The 22,481-nt window shown below is 35.0% G+C and overlaps 1 protein-coding gene across 11 annotated transcripts in view; it reads right to left on the bottom strand.

Moving 5' to 3' along the window:
* The window catches only part of LOC149074117 (uncharacterized), a 420,692-nt gene that overhangs the window by 342,190 nt on the left and 56,021 nt on the right, over positions 1–22,481 (bottom strand). For all 11 annotated transcript variants that reach the window (XM_089246242.1, XM_089246238.1, XM_089246241.1 and 8 more), the window contains exon 2: positions 17,615–17,659. In XM_089246242.1, coding sequence (XP_089102368.1) covers positions 17,615–17,659 — 45 coding nt within the window. The remainder of the gene's footprint in view (positions 1–17,614; positions 17,660–22,481) is intronic.

Raw genomic sequence — 22,481 nt, forward strand, 5'->3', positions numbered from 1 at the left:
CGTGTTGCGGCCTTGAAAATTCTCTAGTAGGTGTTGGCCCGGGGCACGAGACCCACCTGCTCCCGCCCCCTTAGTTGCAACCCTACATACATGATACTGCTTTTTCCGGCTAAAATCAATAAGTAAAGAACAATTCATCTCGAATTTTGAAGTGCCAAAAAATATATTATTTAGTTTGGTTTTCGAATTAATTTTCAAAGAGTCAGAAAAACCATTAACCATAGTCTAAAAAATATATACATATAAAAGAACTTTTAAAAATTAATTAATGTAATTAACTCGAACAACTAAATTTCATAACAAATAGAAAACGTATTATAGTATCTAAGGGGGTGCAGGAAGGTAAATTGTATTGCACTGGGGGTGCAGATTGGAAAAAGGTCAATAACCAGTGATATAGATATTTTATCCATATAAAATAACTACTTCAAAGCGTAAATAGGTATACAAATCAATATCTCCAGCTAAGTGCGACGCCCCTAGGAGCCAGGACGCACACTTTGAGAAACACTGCAGTAGGCCATCCAAAGCCCGCCTTTTAGATACTTCCAAAAATTGAAGAATTTTTTTCAAATTTAATTTTTACCTTGAATTTTCTCTTGCAGACATTCCTTACAATTTCTAAAGGAAACAAGCGAAAGAAGATCGAAAGTAGTTTCGAAATCAGTAATCAACTTAAAATAACCTTTTCTTTTTAAAAAAAAAAAAAAAGGACAAGATACTGAAAAGGGCCGGCATTTGATAATTATGTTCAACACATTAAAATGCTTCGTAATACTCGGGTACCCTAGTTTCTTAATCTATTCCAATATACAGTATTTGTCTATTTACTATATCAAATATGTTCATGAAGTTAATAAAATATATTTTATGGCAACAATTGTTATTATAAAGGTACCAATATTACGTTTGTTATGAATGGTTAGCGTTTAAAAAATGCAATAAATCAGCTGAATAAATGATTAAATATTTTTTATTAATCCGTAAAAAATTTTTAATGGGATTGCGATAGCCATCCTTCAAATGTTGCCGCCCGACTTGCGCAGTGGTAAAATGCTCGTCTTCCACTATGAAGGTTATCATCGAGGTCCATGGGCCCAAATCCGGGCATAGAACATCAGAAGCAAGTTCTTTACCTGGGGCGACCACCGATAGATGGTGCTTTCATTTCCGACCCAACTCCACTGGTTGGAAATTACAGTATGGCGATATACGACCAGAGTTGGTGTGCGGTAAAGTAGTAGACATCAAAGCTGCATTGAAAACCTTAATACATCCATTGATGTTTGTCGTAAAAGCTCAAGAACATCCGTATAATATGTGGTATCCAAAATGCCCCCAAAAATTTAAGAAAAATTGTTAATGAAATATCACTTACCAAGATTAAATTGTGGTCGAGATACCGATATATATGATATGCTCGCACTACAACAAATTGTGTAGGAATACTCTCAACGATGATAAAAAATAGATGACTGTCTGAATATGCCCTCCTTCTCTTATAAATATATGCACCACTTTTCTATATCCTACGCAAAAATTTATCATACCTCCATACACAACCATTTGTCGGCTTTTACTTTTTGTTCACTTCAGTAGTGTGAGGTTGTTTATCTCTTTCAAGAACGATCCTTTTGGGAACAGCCATCCACATGTATCATGCCCTGTTTTTTCTTATGGTGGGTCCTTGTCTGGACACCATAAAAACGTAAGTGTGCCGGAATTGCCTGGAGATGCGACAATCACCAGACAAACATTTAATTATCATGTGAAGTATGTACATGAAAAAAATGGCTCAGTTTGGGTGTCTGAAAGAAGTTTCTGGGAAGTTCTCACGCCTCCCCGGAAACCTCTGATGTTTCCGGGGAGGCGTGCGTACTACAGCCCATACAAACATCTGGTTATCTAGTGTATATATACTCTGTATGTTATACCCAAACAACAATCAATGTTGTCTCGTTCTGGGGCAGTCGTATTCCCAGCGACGTCCATGCTAAAATCCAATTTAAAACATCAATAGTCAAAGCACCGCTGTAAGCAACATTCACCTTGCGCGCATTACCAGAGGAGTGTACAAAATCATGGAGGGCTGCTCAAGAAGAAATATAATAGAAAGCGATTAGCGCCCCTTCTACTAGGGAGGCACTAGCCCTTCTACTACCCACCCATTCCAGACAAGTGGGGGGGGGGGGGCTATTGCCTACGAAACAATAAATATCTATAGCCGGTCGTGGTTCGACTATTTAGTTTTAAAAAAAGCGGAATGCCCCTTTTTACTAAAGCTGTCTTTACTAAAGCTTTTATAAAAGCTGTTTGAAAACATCCCCAACTCAATGCTAAAATAGTGTTTGCTGCAGGCAGAGTGTTTAAGTAGATGTATATGTCCACAAAGCAATTTCTTTGTCGCCACTAGAAGTACAGCGACAGTAAACAGAAAGGAAAGAAAAATTCCACATTTTTTTTTTTTTTTTTTTTTGCGGTGCCCCTTTTCTCTTGATGTCCTAAACACGTGTTTATTTTGCTCTTTTCCTTGCTAAAAGGAGAAAACATACAAGAAGTTTTCCCTTTCAGTTTTTTTTTAAATTGTATTCGATGCTTGGGAAAAAAATCAGAAATCTACATAGGAGATTTTTATTTCTGAACATATAATTCTGTGGGTGCTCCGCCCCCATCACACAAAGGACTGTGGGTGCTCGAGCAACCACAGTACCCCCGGCTCCGACGGCGCTGCTATCCATAGTGCTATTAGGTATCAGAACAGCAATAAAACCAAACATCGGAGCTAGTGCATCAGAACTTGTGTACTGTACTTCATTACGTTTACCAGCTGATATTCTCACAGACTCTTCAAAGCCATTAACAACATATTCCCCGAATTTCGTGACGGAACTCAAAGAAAAGATGCATAGATTAAAGACTGTGCCTACATCAGCACATGGTCAAACAGCGAAGTATGTCCATCCATCTCTGAAAGAATGTACACATGTATTCTTGCGAGTAGATACTGCGCGTCCACCACTATCGCAGCCTTACACGGGACCACACAAAGTGATCACCAGAGATGACAAGACAGTGACTACCGAACTTCCAAACCGAACAGTCAAAGTGTCAATTGATCGCGTAAAACCTGCATTTGTGAAAAAGAAAAATTCAGACACAACAAAAAAACATTCTGAACCTGCAACACCATCAGTACAGTCTGAACCTGCAATAGCAGAACAGTCTGAACAATCAGTTACAAAAAGTACAACTCGATATGGACGAAAAGTTCATTTTCCTGAAAGATATGTTGCCACATTTGCAGTAATCAATGGCAACTATATATAATCAATCTATGTATCAATTTTTTATTATGCATACAACAAAATTTTTTTTTGTTCTACCTTCATTTTTTTATATATATGTAATTCTTAGTTTTTATATATATGTAATTCTTAGTATTTATATATATATTTTTTTAGCTTCAAATAATGCAAATCATCTTTAGTAACCAATCCAAAAAACAAAAAAAAAAACAACTGTATTTCATGTTACTCTCGTATGCGTATATATTTCGCAGTAATTTCATGTATCGTTCGCCCTACTCACTGGGGGGGATACTCTGTAGCGATACTATTGTATAGCAACCAATAGTCCAGCAGATGGTGTTAGTCATCCATGATTGTCGCTGTGAATGCTGCGAGTGTATACTTATATATGTATATGTGTAATACGAACAGAGAGAGTCGAGACTTCGGAATGTCCAGATGTGTTTGTACTCGACTGCGATGTAAATAGTAAAGTAACCCATAGTAATTTTAATAGTAATAAATTTATATAATAAAGTATTTTAAATCAACATGTACAATATAGTGAATCCTTACACTATACATATATAGATAAGCCCACTCATTTATATGCATGTCTTAATCATGTTTTTGTCTAAAATTGTAAATCTGATTGGAATTTTATTACTATGATAATTGAACTCAAAATTACTGATCACTGGCCATTAATCATAAAATGCAAATTTCTCGATAATACTGGGCGCTTGGATAGTAATGTAACAAGGGTTGGTAAAAAAAAACAAAAAAAAAACCGGGTTTTTTTGGTTTAAACCAATTTTTTTGCCTTCAATAGTATTAACATTAAAAACAATAAAATTTCTGAAAAATCATTCAAACTTCTAATAATTAATTAAAATAAATGTTTATTAATGTAATTAACACTATTCCCATATTAATTAATCACAATAAATATTTCTTACATTTTAACAAAAACCAATTTTTGTAATTTAATTATTTTTGCTTAACTCAATGGATTACTTCACATGTTTGAAAATTTTTTTAATTATTAATCATATATATAATATAAAGATGTTTTCTCCAGTTACTTTCAGTATGCTTAATTACGAAGCTATTTTGCAAAAACTATAATAAAAATTAGGTGAATATAATGCATTTAATGATGCATAAATAATGCAGATTAATTAGCAATGATTTATGATATGCAGAGTGATTATAACTAAAGTTCTGATTTCAAAACACTGTAATAAAAAGAACGATTGTCAGAATGACTGGAAAATTGATATGAATATTCCTGAAGCAATAGAGTTTTATTTGGCAGAGGGGGGGGGGGGGAAATATTCAAAAATATAAAATTAATGACGTCATCCAACACATGGGAAATTTGCTTGCAGAATGGTAATGACAGCCAGTCATGGCAAAATGATAACTTAATGAGCATTGCATGATTTCATAATTCATGGAAACACTGCAAAACACGAAGTAATTGTACAAATAACTACAACTTACTCAAGAAATGTTAAATATGTTGTCCACCATGTTCTGGCTATGAGGTGAAGCACGAAAATTCTTGTTCAACAACAGATAAGAATATGCCATGGTCATGATGTGGATGCACTTGCAATCCACCTTCATTAAACCAAACGTGCCCCCATGTTAATATTCCTGAGGAACTTCTAACATATAGGGGATGCGCTAGAAATTGCAATTCACCAAAGTTCGCAATCTGACCACTGTTCATAACATTTTGAGGTACCCTCCCCCCACAGCCAGAAGTTGCAAGGGTTAAGTTGCATCCTGTTATTGTCAAAATCTGTCTTCAGCAGCTGTTTTGCTGGTATTGCAATGTGCATCTTGATAGAAGTTGTTCTATCCACACACTGATGATGTAAAAGTGCCGAAATGATGTAGTTGCACAAAATAGATTGTACTGCTGGCCAAGTACAGCATCATCTACTTGCACATTTTGCACTTTTTTTTCTTTTGCCAAAAAAATAACCATTGCTGCAGGAGTATACATGCAAATTTTTAAGCCATTCTGACCAGTACTTATTGTATAGTTTTGGAATCAAAACTTAAATTATAATCACCCTGTATATAGCTGATTATTTTTCATAAATCTGTTACTAGGCTTAACAGTGAAAGTATAAAAAAAAAGTTGAATATTAAGACTGGGTGCAATACAGTACGAGACCTGGTACTTCTTATGGAAAAGAAAATGAAAATGTCTGTGAGGTAATATAACTACTACTACACTAGTCTTTGTCCTTTAAGGACAGCTGGTGTCTTTATTGGATTATAGGACGACTTGCCCCTAGCATGATGGTGTCACTACTGTTGCTGCTTCTTTGTGAAGGGGAAAAAAACCCTGTGAGATAATACACCACTACATTTAGATGTGTGATGCAATCCTTATTTATGAATTTGCTAAAGATAGAGCTTCAGAATGTAGCCAAACGTTAGAAAATGTTGTAAGAATGAGAAATTTTGGCTTTTGTATATAACTTTAAATAACTAAGATACTTCATATGAAAAAAAAAAAATTTTCAGGCCACTTTTATGAGACTTTTTGAGAAAAACCGTGTATACCATCTTACGCCATTTCAAGATACGTGATGGAAACGTGATGATACATCAGAATGTATCCCAAGAATATAAAATGTGGTAAAAATGAAAAATTTTAACTAATAATAAACATTATGAAAAGCAAACTACTCAGAACCTGTACTTGGTGAATTAACCAGTAAATGCAATTTTCGGAAGGGAATGGCTACAAACTGGCCTGAGATGAAACATTGCACCCAAGAAGGTTCGAGATCTTCAAAGCTTGAGACCTTGCCTCAAAAATATTCTGAAATTTTCACCCCGGGTGTTGGTCGGTTGGAGAAATTACAGTGTCACATCGAATTGAAGACAGGAATCAAGCCGAAATTCATGAAAGCGAGACAAATCCCTTTCTCACTGAAAGAACGTGTTGAGCAAAAGCTGGAAAGATTGGTCTCTGAAGATGTACTTGAACCTATGAACCATAGTGAGTGGGTGATCCCCATTGTTCCAGTGGCGAAACGTGATGGAAGCATTCGCATATGGGGTGATTACAAAGCTACCCTGAATCCGGTCCTAAAAGTTGACCAACATCTGTTGCCAAAAATCAATGACATCTTTGTGGGAGGAAAAGCATTTTCGAAGATTGATCTCGCCAAAGCTTACCTACAGATGACAGTGCAACCAAGAGATAGGCACCTACTGACTATCAATACACACAGAGGGTTATTCCGACACAAGAGGATGGACTACGGGATAGCGTCAGCACCTGCTATTTGGCAGAGAAGCATCGAACAAGTTCTGGCTGGAATCCCCGGCGTTCATGTGTATTTGGACGATATCAAAGTTACCAAAGCCTCTGATGATGAACACTTTGAAAGATTGAATGCTGTGTTCGAGCGCCTGAAACAATATTTGTTAGAGAGAGGTGCGAACGAGGCGATGTCAGGAAGAAGACTCGTTATTATACAAGAGAGGACACAATGTACAAGCACATACACACCTATGCAGATAACTAGAAATGACCGGTTGATGGACATGCAGCGTCATCTATACACATACATATATAACATAAACCAGTGTGATTACATTTCTAACACCCGCCCTTAATCGCACATTTTCAGACAACACAAATGCATAAGTTCAGACAATACAAATTTGGGCAATGCTTTCGTGAGCATATCAGCAGTTTGCAATTTAGTACAAACATATTCAATTTGAATATTATTTTCTTTGATAACATCACGTAAAAACTTGAGCTTAATGTCCAAGTGCTTTAGCCTACCATGACTATTCTCATTTGTTACACATTTACTGCAAGATTGATTATCTTCATATACAACAAAATTTTCAACGTTAATTATTTCAGAAGATAGATACGTTCTTAAACCACAAAAGATCTTGAATTGCTTTTACCATAGCAATAACTTCTGCTTCGGTAGAAGACAAAGCAATACAATTTTGTTTCTTGCACGACCATGATATAGGACAGTCATTTATCATAATAATATTACCTGAGACTGATCTTTTATCATTGGGATTTGCTCCCCAATCTGCATCGACATACACTGACAATTTCGAAACAGGGGAATCATTTCTTTTATATTTCATTTTCATGTCAACCGTTCCCTTTAAATATCTGAGGACCCTTCTCAAGGCACTAAAAGCAACATCAGTTGGATGCTCTTGGAGCTGACTCAAACAATTGACAGCAAACAGAATATCGGGTCGAGTAACGTGAGCCAGGTACAACAGAGAACCTATGAGCTCCCTGTATGGTCCTTCGAACAAATTCCCACTCATGAAATTAGCAGATGTTGATTTTGGTTCCATTGGAACAGCACTAGGTTTGCATTCACTTATATTAAATTTCTGTAACAATCTTAAAATATAGGATTTCTGATCAAGATATAAACAATCAGAAGAGAACTCCATATGAATACCTAAAAATTCTGTTGCTAATTCACATTTTGACATTTCGAACTCGGGTCATTCCATGTCAAATCACCCAGCCATGACACCCATAGTCTCAGATTTCAATGATTTTTTTTTTATTTGTTGCATTTACCATCCTTATTAACCGTGTGAAATATTATTTGCATATCTCTAAAACTTTTTGAGAAAAAAAATGTTAAAATTTATCAAAAACTCATGCAGATGACTTTTCCGAGGCTCAATTTTTAAGCAGCATTGTTTGAGAAAATAAATCATAATTTTTTCAATTTTCAATATATTCAAGTGAAATTTTCACTAAAGTGTTCACAAAAACATACAGAATATGAATAAAAATAATTCATACACTTACGTTTGAAATTTACATGCAAAAATATTATGTAAACTTTGTTTTTGTGGAATTTTTCGTTAGAAAAAATACAATTTTTCAAACGTATTTTTAGACCAGAGGCGCAGCAGTTACCAAAACAACTTTTATTTTAAATTTCTCCTAAATATATGAAGTAAAATACTGAAGAAAAAAAATAATGGTTTTTTGACCGTTAATATATTTATTCTGGCTTGCAACACAAAATTCATCGAAATAAGATTGGATCGTTCCGATTTCAAATCATTCAACTAGGTACTGAAATGCAACCCATCATCCCGGATTCCAATTATTATTTTTTATTTATTGCTTCTACCATGCTTGTTGACCATGCAAAGTTTCATGTACATATCTCAAAAACTTTTTGAGAAAAAAAATGTTTTCTAACCTCACGAATGACGTCTCTTAGGCTAACCCCATTCAAGCAATATTATTTGTGAAAATATATCATAACTTTGCAGATTTTGAATATATTCAAATGAAATTTCCACTAAAATGCTCACAAAAAAAATGCAGATTATGAATAGAAAAAATGTAAACCTTAGAGGGAAAAAGTCATTTAAATTTTATTTATTTATTTTTTTTTATATTTTTGACACAATTTTTTAAACACTTTTTTTTGGATGCACAGCATGAATTTTCAATTTTATTTAAATTTAATCCTATTAATATATTAAGAAGACTAGAAAAGTAAACATTATTTTGACGGTTAATATGTACATTTGAGTAACAAAACACAATTGTACTTATATCACTACATTAATTATATTTGTACATTTTGACTTAATATAATGATTCATGCTTAGTAAAAAGAAATTTATATTTTATTTTTCATGTACGCTTATATATTTATTACAGTATTCATTAAATTAAGTTTCATGAGTAATTAATGCAATAATTCAAAACAATTGATAAATTTTAAAATTCTAGGATTAAGTGAATTCATGAAATAATTAGAAATGTTAATGTAATGTGTCAAATGGGAGTTGGTGAAAAAAAAAGGTTTTGGGTGAATAAAATAATTTTTCAAATTAAACCTTCATGTTCAGATTCTTAGAAGTGTTCAAATTCCAAATAATTAATTTCACTTTTAATTGATCTATAAATATTTCTTATGATGCAACAAAGACGAACTTTTGCAATCTGATATATTTTTGTATAAAGAATTGTTTTGTATTTGATAAATCCAGATAATATTAATCATATATATATAGATGTATTTTTGGAGTTTTTTAACATGCTTAATTATAAAGTTTTTTTACCGCAACAGTGTTAAATTTTTTTTAATTACTTTGATTTTTACAGCATATATTTTAATAAACATATATTTAATGTATATGATAAATATGAAATGGTTATACTTGTGTGAAAAAAAATCTACATTATAATATTTAACACAAGTCTATATATATTTTTCCCAAGAAATAATTTAAAATTGCTGATAAAAAGCCAGAATATGAGGCATTAAATAACAAAGAATGAAATAATTATCAGCTACAACCTAATTGTTGTAGCTGAGGCAGATGGAAGAGAGTAGAATTGAAAACATAATGTATATAATGCCTGGTGGTGGTGTATAAGATGTGATGTTTCTTGTTGTGATGATGATTGCAAAAAATAATAATAGCTTCTGTGAAGATATAAACTATGGCACACTGGTCTTTGTCCTTCAGAGGGCAGCTGGTGTCTTATTTAATTATAAGACTTTATCATCCCAGCAGGTGATGATAAAGTAACTGCTGCTGCTTCATTGCGAAAACTAAAACAAAAGTGTTAGAACTAAACTGCCCCCCCCCCCCCCATCAAATGATGCAAGTCTCAATTATGATCTTGCTGAAGACAGAAAATGTGCTCCATAAAGTAGCCTATTCCAGGGTTAGCAAATTTTTCTTATGATAACACAATTTCCATTTGAGCTAAATATTTTATATCATCATTTTCGAATTCAAAGTAAAATGTCAGAAAAGACACCAAAATTTATAGTGTTGGAAAAAAAACTGGATCTGACTGTCATAAAAAATGTTATGCAAAAGTGTAAAATCTGTTACCCATTACATCATTGGACCCATCGGACATCAATATTGAGGAGTGGAGCAAGTTCTGAACATTTATCTACTGTGTGTTTAAGCATCATAGAGCTTTTTTCTCAAAGTATGAAATATATCCGAAAGCATGCTTTAATCCTTTAAAATGTCATAAGAAAAAAATAACAAAAGGTTTAAGCATAGTAAACTTGTATTTTTCACGTATAAATGAAATAAATGATTGTACAAAATCAATTCCAGGGCAAAAAATATGCCATGCCTGTAGGGACAGTGAATATAAACAACAATGAATTAGGTGAAGAAACTGAATACTGTGAAGAGATGAACAGTGATAGTAATGTAGAGAAGTAACTTGGTAAAATGTCAATTATTAAACAAGAAGCACTTGAAGAAATAAATTCATCTCTACAGAACATAGAAGAGTCACCAATTAAACTTCATAGGGTAGCTCCACAGTGCCAGTCAAACAATGCCAAAAGAAAAGTTAAATCTGCTTGCAACGCTTTAAAATCAAATGTTTGTAAAGTTTTTGAAGAATTACCAGAAAATGAATCTCAAAGCACACTTAATGAAGATATTAAACATAAAGCAAATATGATTATTTTGATAAAGTTAATTAGAAATAAGACCCAATTTAACCATCACAACAAGAGAAAAACTGCAAATTTCAACTCCGGGACCTCTTTAAGAAAGGGGAACAAAGAAAAAAATCTGAAGAGTTCAATGTCACTGAATATGCTGTGCGAAAAGCAGGAGAGCTTTTGTAAATGAAAAAGCAAAGGTGAGCCATTGTGTTTTTATTATAAAAAGAATCAAAAATTAAATTTCAACGATTTTTTTGCAATCTAATTTTTTAATGCAAAGGTTTAAATTTTCTTTCCTAGTCATAATCTACATTTTTTGTGAGCATTTTAGTGGAAATTTCATTTGAATATATTGAAAATTTGCAAAGTTATGATATATTTTCACAAATAATATTGCTTGAATGGGGTTAGCCTAAGAGACGTCATTCGTGAGGTTAGAAAACATTTTTTTTCTCAAAAAGTTTTTGAGATATGTACATGAAACTTTGCATGGTCAACAAGCATGGTAGAAGCAATAAATAAAAAATAATAATTGGAATCCGGGATGATGGGTTGCATTTCAGTACCTAGTTGAATGATTTGAAATCGGAACGATCCAATCTTATTTCGATGAATTTTGTGTTGCAAGCCAGAATAAATATATTAACGGTCAAAAAACCATTATTTTTTTTCTTCAGTATTTTACTTCATATATTTAGGAGAAATTTAAAATAAAAGTTGTTTTGGTAACTGCTGTGCCTCTGGTCTAAAAATACGTTTGAAAAATTGTATTTTTTCTAACGAAAAATTCCACAAAAACAAAGTTTACATAATATTTTTGCATGTAAATTTCAAACGTAAGTGTATGAATTATTTTTATTCATATTCTGTATGTTTTTGTGAACACTTTAGTGAAAATTTCACTTGAATATATTGAAAATTGAAAAAATTATGATTTATTTTCTCAAACAATGCTGCTTAAAAATTGAGCCTCGGAAAAGTCATCTGCATGAGTTTTTGATAAATTTTAACATTTTTTTTCTCAAAAAGTTTTAGAGATATGCAAATAATATTTCACACGGTTAATAAGGATGGTAAATGCAACAAATAAAAAAAAATCATTGAAATCTGAGACTATGGGTGTCATTTTGGCATTTTGCAGGGTGATTTGAAATGGAATGACCCACATGGCAGTTTTTGACAGTTTAAACTGTCATGTCAAAAACAGTCAAAAACCTCAAATATTGCTTTTCAATATAAAAATTCCCATTGGAAATGCACACGTTAATTGCATGTAATGTTTAAAGTGACTATGTTATACAAAGAATAAATATTTAATATGATTCTAAAATAATTGTCTACTCTCTACAAAATTATTTTGCACAATATATATATTTTTTCTTATAAAATATACAATTTGAATAAAGCATAGCATAAACACGAAAGGGAAAACTATGGAATGATTTGACATTCTCTGATTGAAAATGACTCTTCACCTTCCAAAATTTCTTCAACTGCTTATATATGTGTGCATTGATATAAACCATCTGCTGTACTCGTTTTACAACAGATAACGATTTTAAAAAAAGGTTTATTACATCATATATGTATGGTGATTTCTGTTATTAAATTATCTAGATAACCACTGATACTTAAAACGATACTCTTGTTGTGCATAACATTGAAATATATCTAGCGATCAAAATACTAAATTATACAAATACAATGCCACAACAGGTAAAATGCCCAACGAGGTGGCTGATAAAAAGATGCCCACAAAAATATGGATGTCATATATTTCAAAAATACAGCAACCCAATTAAAAATACAATTAACACAAATTATAAACAATACATACACATGATAAAATATTATACAACGGCCATAAAGAATACTTATGGTTGTCTTATTCTAAGAATGCATAGCTTCTCGATTTACCCCAACATGTTTATCGTATTTCTTTTTAAATATGTCTATTGTGTTACAATTTACTACCTCCGAGGGCAAGCTATTCCATTTATTAACAACCCTATTAGAGAATAATTCCCTGCGACACCATAAACTTGCATTGTCTCTCACCAATCAATACTGGTGTCCCCTTGTAAAAGCAGTCGATTGGCGGTGTACTAAAAGTTCATGGTCCATCCTATCCATCCCATTGAAAATTTTGAAAACTTTGATCATATCTCCTCAACACCTGCGTTCATCCAATGTAAACATATTCAAAAAATAAAGTCTCTCTTCATAACTCAAGCTCTGTGTGCCAATAAGAACACGCGTAGCTCTTCTCTGCACCCCTTCAACCAAGTCTATGTCCCTATGGAGATGGTATGGTCTCCAAAACCTTACAGCATACTCCAGTCCAGGACGAACTAAGCCTCGAAAAAGCGGAAGAATGACTTTAGGAGAACGCGAAGAGACCTTTTTGAAAATTAGAACAAGCATTCTATTCGTTTTTTTGACCACCGCTGAACAATGTTCAGAAAACCTAAGTCGCTCGTCAATGAGAATTCCCAAATCGGTGACCCTAGTTGCATCCGGGATAGTGGCACCATTCAACTCGTAAGAGAACAGTGGGTTGTTCGAACCAAAATGAGCGATCATGCACTTATCAACGCTAAACGTCATGCTCCATTCATTTGCTCATGCTGCAATTCTGTTTAAGTTGGTCTGGAGCAACTCCCTATCGCTTTCATTCCCCATTAGCTTCACATCATCTGTGAATTTGCTAGTAATCCCATCGATACCCTGATCGAGTTTATCGATAAAAAGTGAGAAAAGTATGGGGCCGAGGACACTTCCTTGAGGAACTCCACTTGTGAGGTCTGTCCAACCACAGAATTCCCCGTTCACCGTAACTCGCTGCGACCTGTCTCTTAACCACGATTCTATTCAATTCAGCAAGTTGCCCCCAATTCCAATCTCGTGTAAACGCTTCAAGAGTTAGCCATGTTGGACCCGATCGAATGTCTTCTCGAAATCAAGGTAAACAACGTCTACATTTTGGCTCTTACCCAAAGCCTTAGTCATGTGAGCATAGAAGCAAAGGAGGTTAGTTACACATCACTTCCCCTTCCCGAACCCATGCTGATTATCCGACAATACATTATTCTCGTCTATCCACTTCAGAAACTGCCTTTTGATGATAATTTCCAAAATTTTCAAGAGGGAGCTCGTCAAACTCACTGGACGATAATTTTACACTGCTTGTCTACTACCCTTCTTAAATATCGGAACAACATTAGCAAGTTTCCAATCACCTGGGATGATACCCTCAGCAACACTACTCCTGTATATCTGTGCGACTGGCCCCAACAATACATTAGCACATTCCCTGAGGACCCTGGGATAGATATCATCTGGTCTTGGTGCTTTGCTTGCACATACATTTCTTAGAAGATTTAGGACCTCCACGTCTTCTACTTGAATATGGTTGGTTTTATTACCCCCATACATAATGATATTCGATTACCCATACATCGAATATCATTATCTCCATTAAAAACCTACGCGAAAAAGTCATTGAAAGCACTATACACACCTACATTGCTCTCTAACCCAATGCCTCTTATCGACAGGGGGGCCAACTGTCCCCTTACATCCATTATTGACATATCGAAAAAATGATTTTGGGTCAGAGCCAATGTTATCTGCCAACCTAGATTCAACTTCCTTTTTACTATCCCTTATCGCTTTCTTCAACAGTCTTTTTTTATCAGTAAACAATGATAGGTCTTCTCGTCCACTTTTATACTCTCTGAATGCTCTTTTCTTTTCACAATTAAGGTTCCCAACGCTATCCGTGAAACATAGAGGGTGCGATGTACAAACAAGCTTTTTTTTGAACAAAGGGTATGCCGTTGTGCAAAACAGAGGATAGCTTTGTACTAAATTCTTTCCATTGACTTACCACCTCTACTGATTCCAACCGGTCTTTGAAAACTTCCGCTAACCTTTCTCTCAAAACATCAAAGTTAGTTCTCCGAAAACAAGGAACCAGTCTTTTGTTATCAACCTTACCCGAGGAAAAGTTGGTGAAATCTGATGATACGATCATCACTGGAAGAAAACTCCTCCCCCACCAAAACATGTTCAACTAGATCCTCAGAACTAGTAAGAACTAAATCCAAAATAACAGTGGCCCTAGTGGCTTCTGATACATGCTGATACAAAAAATTTTCGAGCACTAACTTAAGAAAGTCTCTTTCATACTGATCTACAGATGAAAGGTTCTCCCAATCAATACCTGGGTAATTGAAATCCCCCAGTATGAGAACCCTCTTACACTTACACATGTAGGAAATTTCATCATGCAATTTGGTGATGTAGTTTGGATCCCCATTCGGTGGATTGTAACGAACCCCAACAATAATTTTATGACGTCTTTTGTTCTCAAGTTCAACCCATATGGTTTCAATATCACTTCTCTGCACGTTACACTCTTTAGCCTTCAAATAGGATTTCACGTATGTCAACTATCAAATTGTAGGACTAAAATGTCAATTAATTTGGCAATGCTAGCTTGTATATGTCAAACTTGGTTTATTCTTACTTTTGCACTATGATATGGTACATTTACTAGCATTTATAATGCAATGGATTTTATATTGCAATTGAAGCTGTATTCAAACGTGCAAAACAAATGCTTTGGGTATCAAGTCTTGTCAGCTCTGCTTTGGTTGAAAATACTCTTTAAAGCTCTGTGAATTTATACACCCTGATCTAAGAAATTTTTAGGTGAAAATAAATGAGTTTAATTAGTGTATTAACAGATGCTGCATGAGAATTTTTATATGGAATAAAATTTTGGGCAGATCACAAAATTTAAAATATCAAAATTGGTATTTTCCTCAGTAATTATAATTCTGAATGTAAAACCCTTTAATCTAAATAAAAGTAAGTGTTTTGTTATTTAACATATCTATGAAGTTAACAAAAACTATTTGACATCATAGACAGTGAGATTTTGATAGTTTTAATACCGAGTTAGTTTCTGGGGTCAAGAACCTAACCCTGATGCCCTATTATACATATTTTGAATAAGCAGCTCTATTCCACTTAGCAAATTGAACACAGGTAATGAGTAGTTTAGATAAATAAACCATAAAATTATATTTTATATGTTCTAGACTCTTATGTTGAAAAATTTTAAATTGCAAATTATAATTAATATTTCGTTTTAATTATTGTAATAAATTAATGTTTGAAAATAAAACATTGTAGTATGCCAAAAAGTAAGTTTTTCATCATGTTGTACACCTATTGCCTTCAAAACATTATCAAAAGGCATTCATTTAGGTTTTTGACAGTTTTGACAGTTTAAACCAGTTTTTGACGTCAAAAATCAAACCCTGGCCCCCAGGCACTTAAAGGTTGTGGGGGACATTCAGGCTAGAGAACCGATTATCTACCCAGGGCCACAACTACAGTTTTTCAGCCTGACAATCATGAATAATGCCTCTCACGTAATTTTGAATAATTTAGTATCTATCTGGTCCAGCACCCAGGGTACTGGATCTATCAGCATCCTTTTCTTGGCATGGGGGGCAGGGGGGGAGGTTCTGTGGAAACTCTAGGATAGAGGGCTCAATATGTCTGAATTTTAGTTCTTGGACAGAATTTTATATAAGCTATTTGCTTTGTTAAAAACGTTTAAGTCACAATGTAATAAAAGTATTTTTTTCCCATTTTGCGACCCCTAAAATTTAGCACACATCCTTCGCACCTGCCTAAGTCTGGCCCTGCCAGTCAGTCCGGACTATCTGGAGAATTCATCTCAACATCAATGGTCATCAGTAGACTCAGGACAACACAAGTCCATCAGTAAGCATTCAGAGGATTAAGAGATAACCAAGATGTCTGGAAGCGGATTCAACAACCAATAGTGGACCACAGCATGATTGCACAAGATCAACGATCACCTTGTTCACACAGAGGTAAACACTGTGAAAGCACAGGCAGACATTTACACATCAAACAAATTCATGTAGCATCAATGATGCGATAACCTTGTAGGCTTTAGATCATTTCTGCAACAAGCTTAAATGAGATGGTTAGAAACGATATTTAAAATGCACGGCCGAGCCGGCAAAGAAGTGCCCAAAAAAAAAAGGCAGAAACTATTTTCACTATGACATTACTTTCAGCGCAAACTCTCTAAGAGAGAGAGTAAGCAGCGGTAGTGCTGGAGATTGCAGTAGGTAACGGCGTGCATGCATCTGGAAGACATATATATACAAGCAAAAAACAATTATATTTTCGGATCAACCCAATTACAGGTGTTTTTCGTCGCAGAACTATGCCATTTCACCCCGATTTGCATATTCTTTTGGATCTGAACATTGAGGTATATAAAAAATGATTTTGGGTCTGAGCAAATGTTATCTGCCTACCTATATTCAATTTCATTTTTTTTCAATGAACCTTTGGACTGAAATTTTTTTTATTTTCAGAAATTTTTTTCTCCTCTAAATTATGTCTATTTTTAGGTTCAGCTTATTCACTTTTCAAACAATGGCAGAAATATTAGTATTAGGGTATTTATTCAATTGTAAAAGGATCACCCTTTGAAGGCAACCTATAACGATGGGGTGAACACTCAAGTATTTTACAGTATCAGTGAACAAGCCACAGTGTCAGTTACCATTAATTTTGCCACATTATTATAACAATTTTCAAATGGAAGGAATAAACTTTGTTACATGGAAACTTCATTGCACTTATCTAAAATTTTCAAATCAATATAAAAAAGTTCATTTTTATATTTTATCTTCATGCATTTTAATTTCAAAATGAACATGAAATACAAAGCAATGAATATTAACAGTTACATACAAAAAAATGAAAAGATAGGCCTACCTTTTTCATAGCTTGAACAACTGCTATAACATAAAAAGCTTGTTCCTAAGAGTTGAAAAAAATCTCATTTTAAATCAAGAATGAATTAGACATATCCACTCGTACAATTTATAAAATTATTTACAGTGGAATTTTTGTTTGTGAGAATAATTTGTTACATAAATGGAGCTCGTAATCCGAAACAACCTTAACCATAAGAAATAATGGGACTTCAAACAATTCGTTCTGGGGCTGTACAAATTCCATATTGCCTGAAGCATGCAGACATGTCAACATTGGTTAAAAGCTAGTCAGTAGTGATAAATGTTCAACTTTGCCATGGGGAGGGGGTACCCCCTAGAACGTGATCATAGTATAGTAAAAAACAATCACTCAAAAATTTAATTTTTGTTTAAATTTTAATTTAAATTTCATTAGATACAGCACCTCAGTGGCACTAGAACCTAGAGGGCTCAGGCCACATGAGCCCCCTCCCACCTCCCGATCTTGTTGAGCATGTTTCAGTGGAGGATGAGTTTTCTTTCAGTGAACATCGTGTCATGAGGTTTCTCTGTTTTGGGTAAGGTTGATAACAAAAGACTGGTTTCTTCTTTTCAGAGAACTAGCTTTGATGCTTTGAGAGAAAGGTTAGCTGAAGTTTTCGAAGACTGGTTGAAATCAGTTGGGGTGGTAAGTCAATGTGGAGAATTTAGTAAGAAACTGTTTTTTTTTGCTGTTTTGCACGGTGGCATACCCTTTGTTTGAAAAAAAGCGTCTTTGTACAACGCATCCCCTAAAGTTCACAAATAGTGTGCGTAGCCTTTATTTTAAATAAAAGAGCATTCAGAGTGTATAAAAGTGGACAAGGTGACCTGTCATTGTTTACTGATAAAAGAAGGGCATTGAAGAAAGTGATCAGAGATAGTAAAAAAGAAGTTGAATCTAGGTTGGCAGATAACATTGGCTCTGACCCAAGATCATTTTTTCGATACGTCAATAATGGATGTAAGGGGACAGTTGGTCCCCCTCTCAATAGGAGGCTCTAGGGTAGAGAGCAATGTAGGCGTGTGTAGTGCTTTCAATGACTTTTTTGCGTAGGTTTTTAATGGAGATAATGATATTCGATATACGGGTGTTGCATGGGGTAATAAAACCAACCATATTCAAGTAGAAGATGTGGAGGTCCTAAATCTTCTAAGAAATGTATGTGCAAGCAAAGCACCAAGACCAGATGATATCTATCCCAGGGTCCTCAGGGAATGTGCTAGTGAATCGTTGGCACCAATCGCACATATTTACAGGAGTAGTGTTGCTGAGGGTATCATCACAAGGGATTGGAAGCTTACTAATGTTGTTCTGATATTTAAAAATGGTAGTATAGAAGATGTGTACAATTATCGTCCAGTGAGTTTGACAAGCTTCCTCTTGAAAATTTTGGAATTATCAAAAGACAATTGGGGTGAAGTGGATAGATGAGAATAATGTATTGTCAGATAATCAGCATAGGTTCAGGAAGAGGAAGTAATGCGTAACCAGCCTACTTTGTTTTGAGTACAGACAAAAATTTAGATGTTGCTAACCTTGATTTCCAGAAAGCATTTGATTGGGTCTAACATGGCAAACTCATGAAGCATTTTTTTACTCAAAACTGGGATTGGAGGTAACTTGCTGAATTAGATAGAATCGTGGTCAAAAGATAGGTCATAACGTGTTATGGTGAACAGGGAATTCTCTGATTGGACATGCGTCACAAGTGTACCTGAGGGAAGTATCCTTGGCCCCATACTTTTGCACTTTTTATCGATAAACTTGATTAGGGTATCCATGGGACTGCTAGCAAATTCGCAGATGATATGAAGCCAATGGCGGGGTAGTCAGGAAACAAAGCGATGGGGAGTTGCTCCAGAACAACTTAAACAGGATTGGAGCATGAAGCTTAGTGTTGACAAGTGCATGGGCGCTCATTTTGGTTTGAACAACTCGCATCTCTTTTATACGTTGAATGGTGTCACTATCCCAGATGCAACTAGGGGTCACTGATTTGGGACTTCTCATTGACGAGCGGCTTAGGTTTTCTGAACATTGTTCAGCGATGGTTGATAAAGTGAATAGAATGCTCAGTTTTTAATTTTCGAAAAGGTCTTTTCGGGTTCTCCTAAAGTCATTCCTCTGCTTTTCCGAGGCTTAGTTCGTAGTTCGTCCTGGACTGGAGTATGCTGTAAGGTTTTGGAGACTATACCTACAGAGGGACATAGACTTGGATGAAGGGGTGCAGAGAAGAGCTACGCGTGTCCTTATTGGCACACAGGGCTTGAGTTATGAAGAGACTTCATTTTTAGAATATGCTTACATTGGATGAACGCAAGTGTCTGGGAGATTCCACAGAAGTGTTCAGAATTTTCAAAGGGATGGATAGGATGGACCATTAATTATTAGTACACAGTCAATTGACCACTTTTAGAGAGGGATGTCAGTATCGATTGGTAAGGGACAATTCTAGGTTATGGTGTTGCAGGGAATTTTTTCTCTAATAGGGTTGTTAATAAATGGAATAGCTTACCCCCGGAGGTAGTAAATTCTAACACAAGTGACACGTTTAAAAAGAAATACAATAAACATGTTGGGGTAAATCGAGAAGCTATAGATACTTAGAATAAGACAATCATAACTATTCTTTATGGGCATTGTATAATATTTTATCATGTATATATATTGTTTCTAGTTTTTGTTATTGCATTTTTAATTGGGTTGCATTATTTTTTAAATACAGGGTTTTCTGTTAATGGACAGACAAACTCAAAGGGTTGTTAGTAGACATTAAGAAAAACAAAAATTGCAATGGAATATGGTGCTCTTTCTCTCTCTCTCACACACACACACACACGCGCGACCCACATTGGTGAAAATCGCGAAAAATGCATGCAGGTTATTATTATCTGTTGAATAATTATTACAACAGATGTTGGAAGTGGGGGCCGCTGATGCCATTGTGCAGTCCACAACGGCGTAAAAATGATTCCCAGACGTGCTTGAAGATGCTTTTGATGTAGGACTACTACACAGGGACTATAATCCGCGCTATGAAATCCTGTTGGATTGAAAGAATTATATATTTATGTATGTTTACTCAAATGAAGTATATATTATATTTATGTTTATAATTTGTGTAATTATCAAGTTAGAGAAAATATTTGTTTAATTTGAGTTTGTTTGAAGAGATAATTGATACATATACATTTTTAGAAAGTGTCATCAGTATATGTAAATTATTTTAGCAATTAACACTCATTATCCTCAAATCACAGTAAGCTCAGGGAATATTCTGGGAAAATGACCCTTTTTTATAGATCCTCTGGTGTGTGTCCACAGGCGTAAATGAGTGATTTTACACTAGAACTACCATAATTTCCGGACCCCCTAGAACTACCGGAGCAGTCTTTGACCGCTATTGCAAAAATATGTGAGACTGCTGTAAATATGGATTTATTTGATCACTTTTGTCACACCATGGTCATTTTCTGCACATGAGGGCTGATTAGACTGGGACCTACAATTTATTGCCAATTTCAAATGGCAGTCTTGTTTTTTATACTCATCGAGAGGTTGGTGCGCTAACCCATCGATGGGGAACTCCCTGCAGTAGCAATTATTTCTGTGGTCATGTCGTCATTTTTTTGTTGTACCCCTGTGTCAGGAAAGTTTTCTGACAAGGACGAACCGGGTATCGAACTCACGACACCTCCAAACATTCTTTGGTACTTTAGGTGAGTATCTTATCGACCTGGGCTACTGCGTCCATGGATTTATTTCAGATCAAAACAAGTGTCAAAAGAACTAGGGTTGCCTGCCTTGAAATATTGTTGTATGGAGGTTTTGGGGGCCCCAACCCCATGAAAAACCTTATGTTTATATTTTTCGTATTTATATTGTGTATTATTCATGGATTTCAATACTTGAAGTTGTAAGTTTTCAGAAACTGTTTCACAATCAGCTGGTGAATTTTTCAACCCCGCCCCCCCCCTCCCCAGCTGGAAAAATGAAAAAACTTTGATTTTTATGCAAATGCTTAACGTGTTTCTTTACAGTTCTAATTAGCAAACACAAGACCAATAATCTTGGTTAATAATTCCTAAAATCTCAAAATAAAAAATAACGATATAATATCGAGTTTCCCAATGGCGGGTCCATCTTTGTAAGGGGTTCGCTGGATCAGTTTCATTTACCAGGTGTACAAGTATGAAATGCGGATTTCAGAAAACAGATGGTGCACCAATGCACTTTGTGCTATAAAGATTTGCCACTGCGCCATCTTGTTGTGTCATCAACAAGTGTCAGATGCGCATGAGTGATAAATTGGAAAAGTGGGTGCATAGTGTTGTATTGTTGTGTTCAATATGTCGAAAGTTATACTGAACAAAGCATTCGCGGACAGCATTAATTTTTTTGTTTTCATTTGAAGAAAACTGCTGCTGAATCATACCTATTACTTCGAGAAGCTTATGGTGAACATGCTCCATCGCAAGATACGTGTGAATGATGGTTCCAGTGTTTCAAAAGTGGCGACTTCGATGTTGCAGACAAGGAACATGGAAAACCGCCAAAAAAAAAAAAAAGATGATGTGGAATTGGAAGCATTGTTGGACGAAGATGATACTACACAGACACAAAAACAACTCGCAGAGCAATTGGGTGTTAGTCAACAAGCTGTTTCCAATCGCAATGCCCCATGACAATGTGAAATGCTCCTTGACAATGTTCAATGGTCAATGTGCAATGCTCCATCACATACGCAAAAGCGGTTCGCAGCACGTTGGAAGCACTCAGCTGGAAGTTCTACCCTATGCGGCTTACTCACCAGACTTGGCTCCTTCCGATTACCACTTGTTTG

This window comes from Pholcus phalangioides, unplaced genomic scaffold (assembly GCF_987345545.1).
Source record: "Pholcus phalangioides strain wild (caught in Gottingen) unplaced genomic scaffold, Ppha-v1.0 ptg000017l_1, whole genome shotgun sequence".
NCBI lineage: Eukaryota > Metazoa > Arthropoda > Arachnida > Araneae > Pholcidae > Pholcus > Pholcus phalangioides.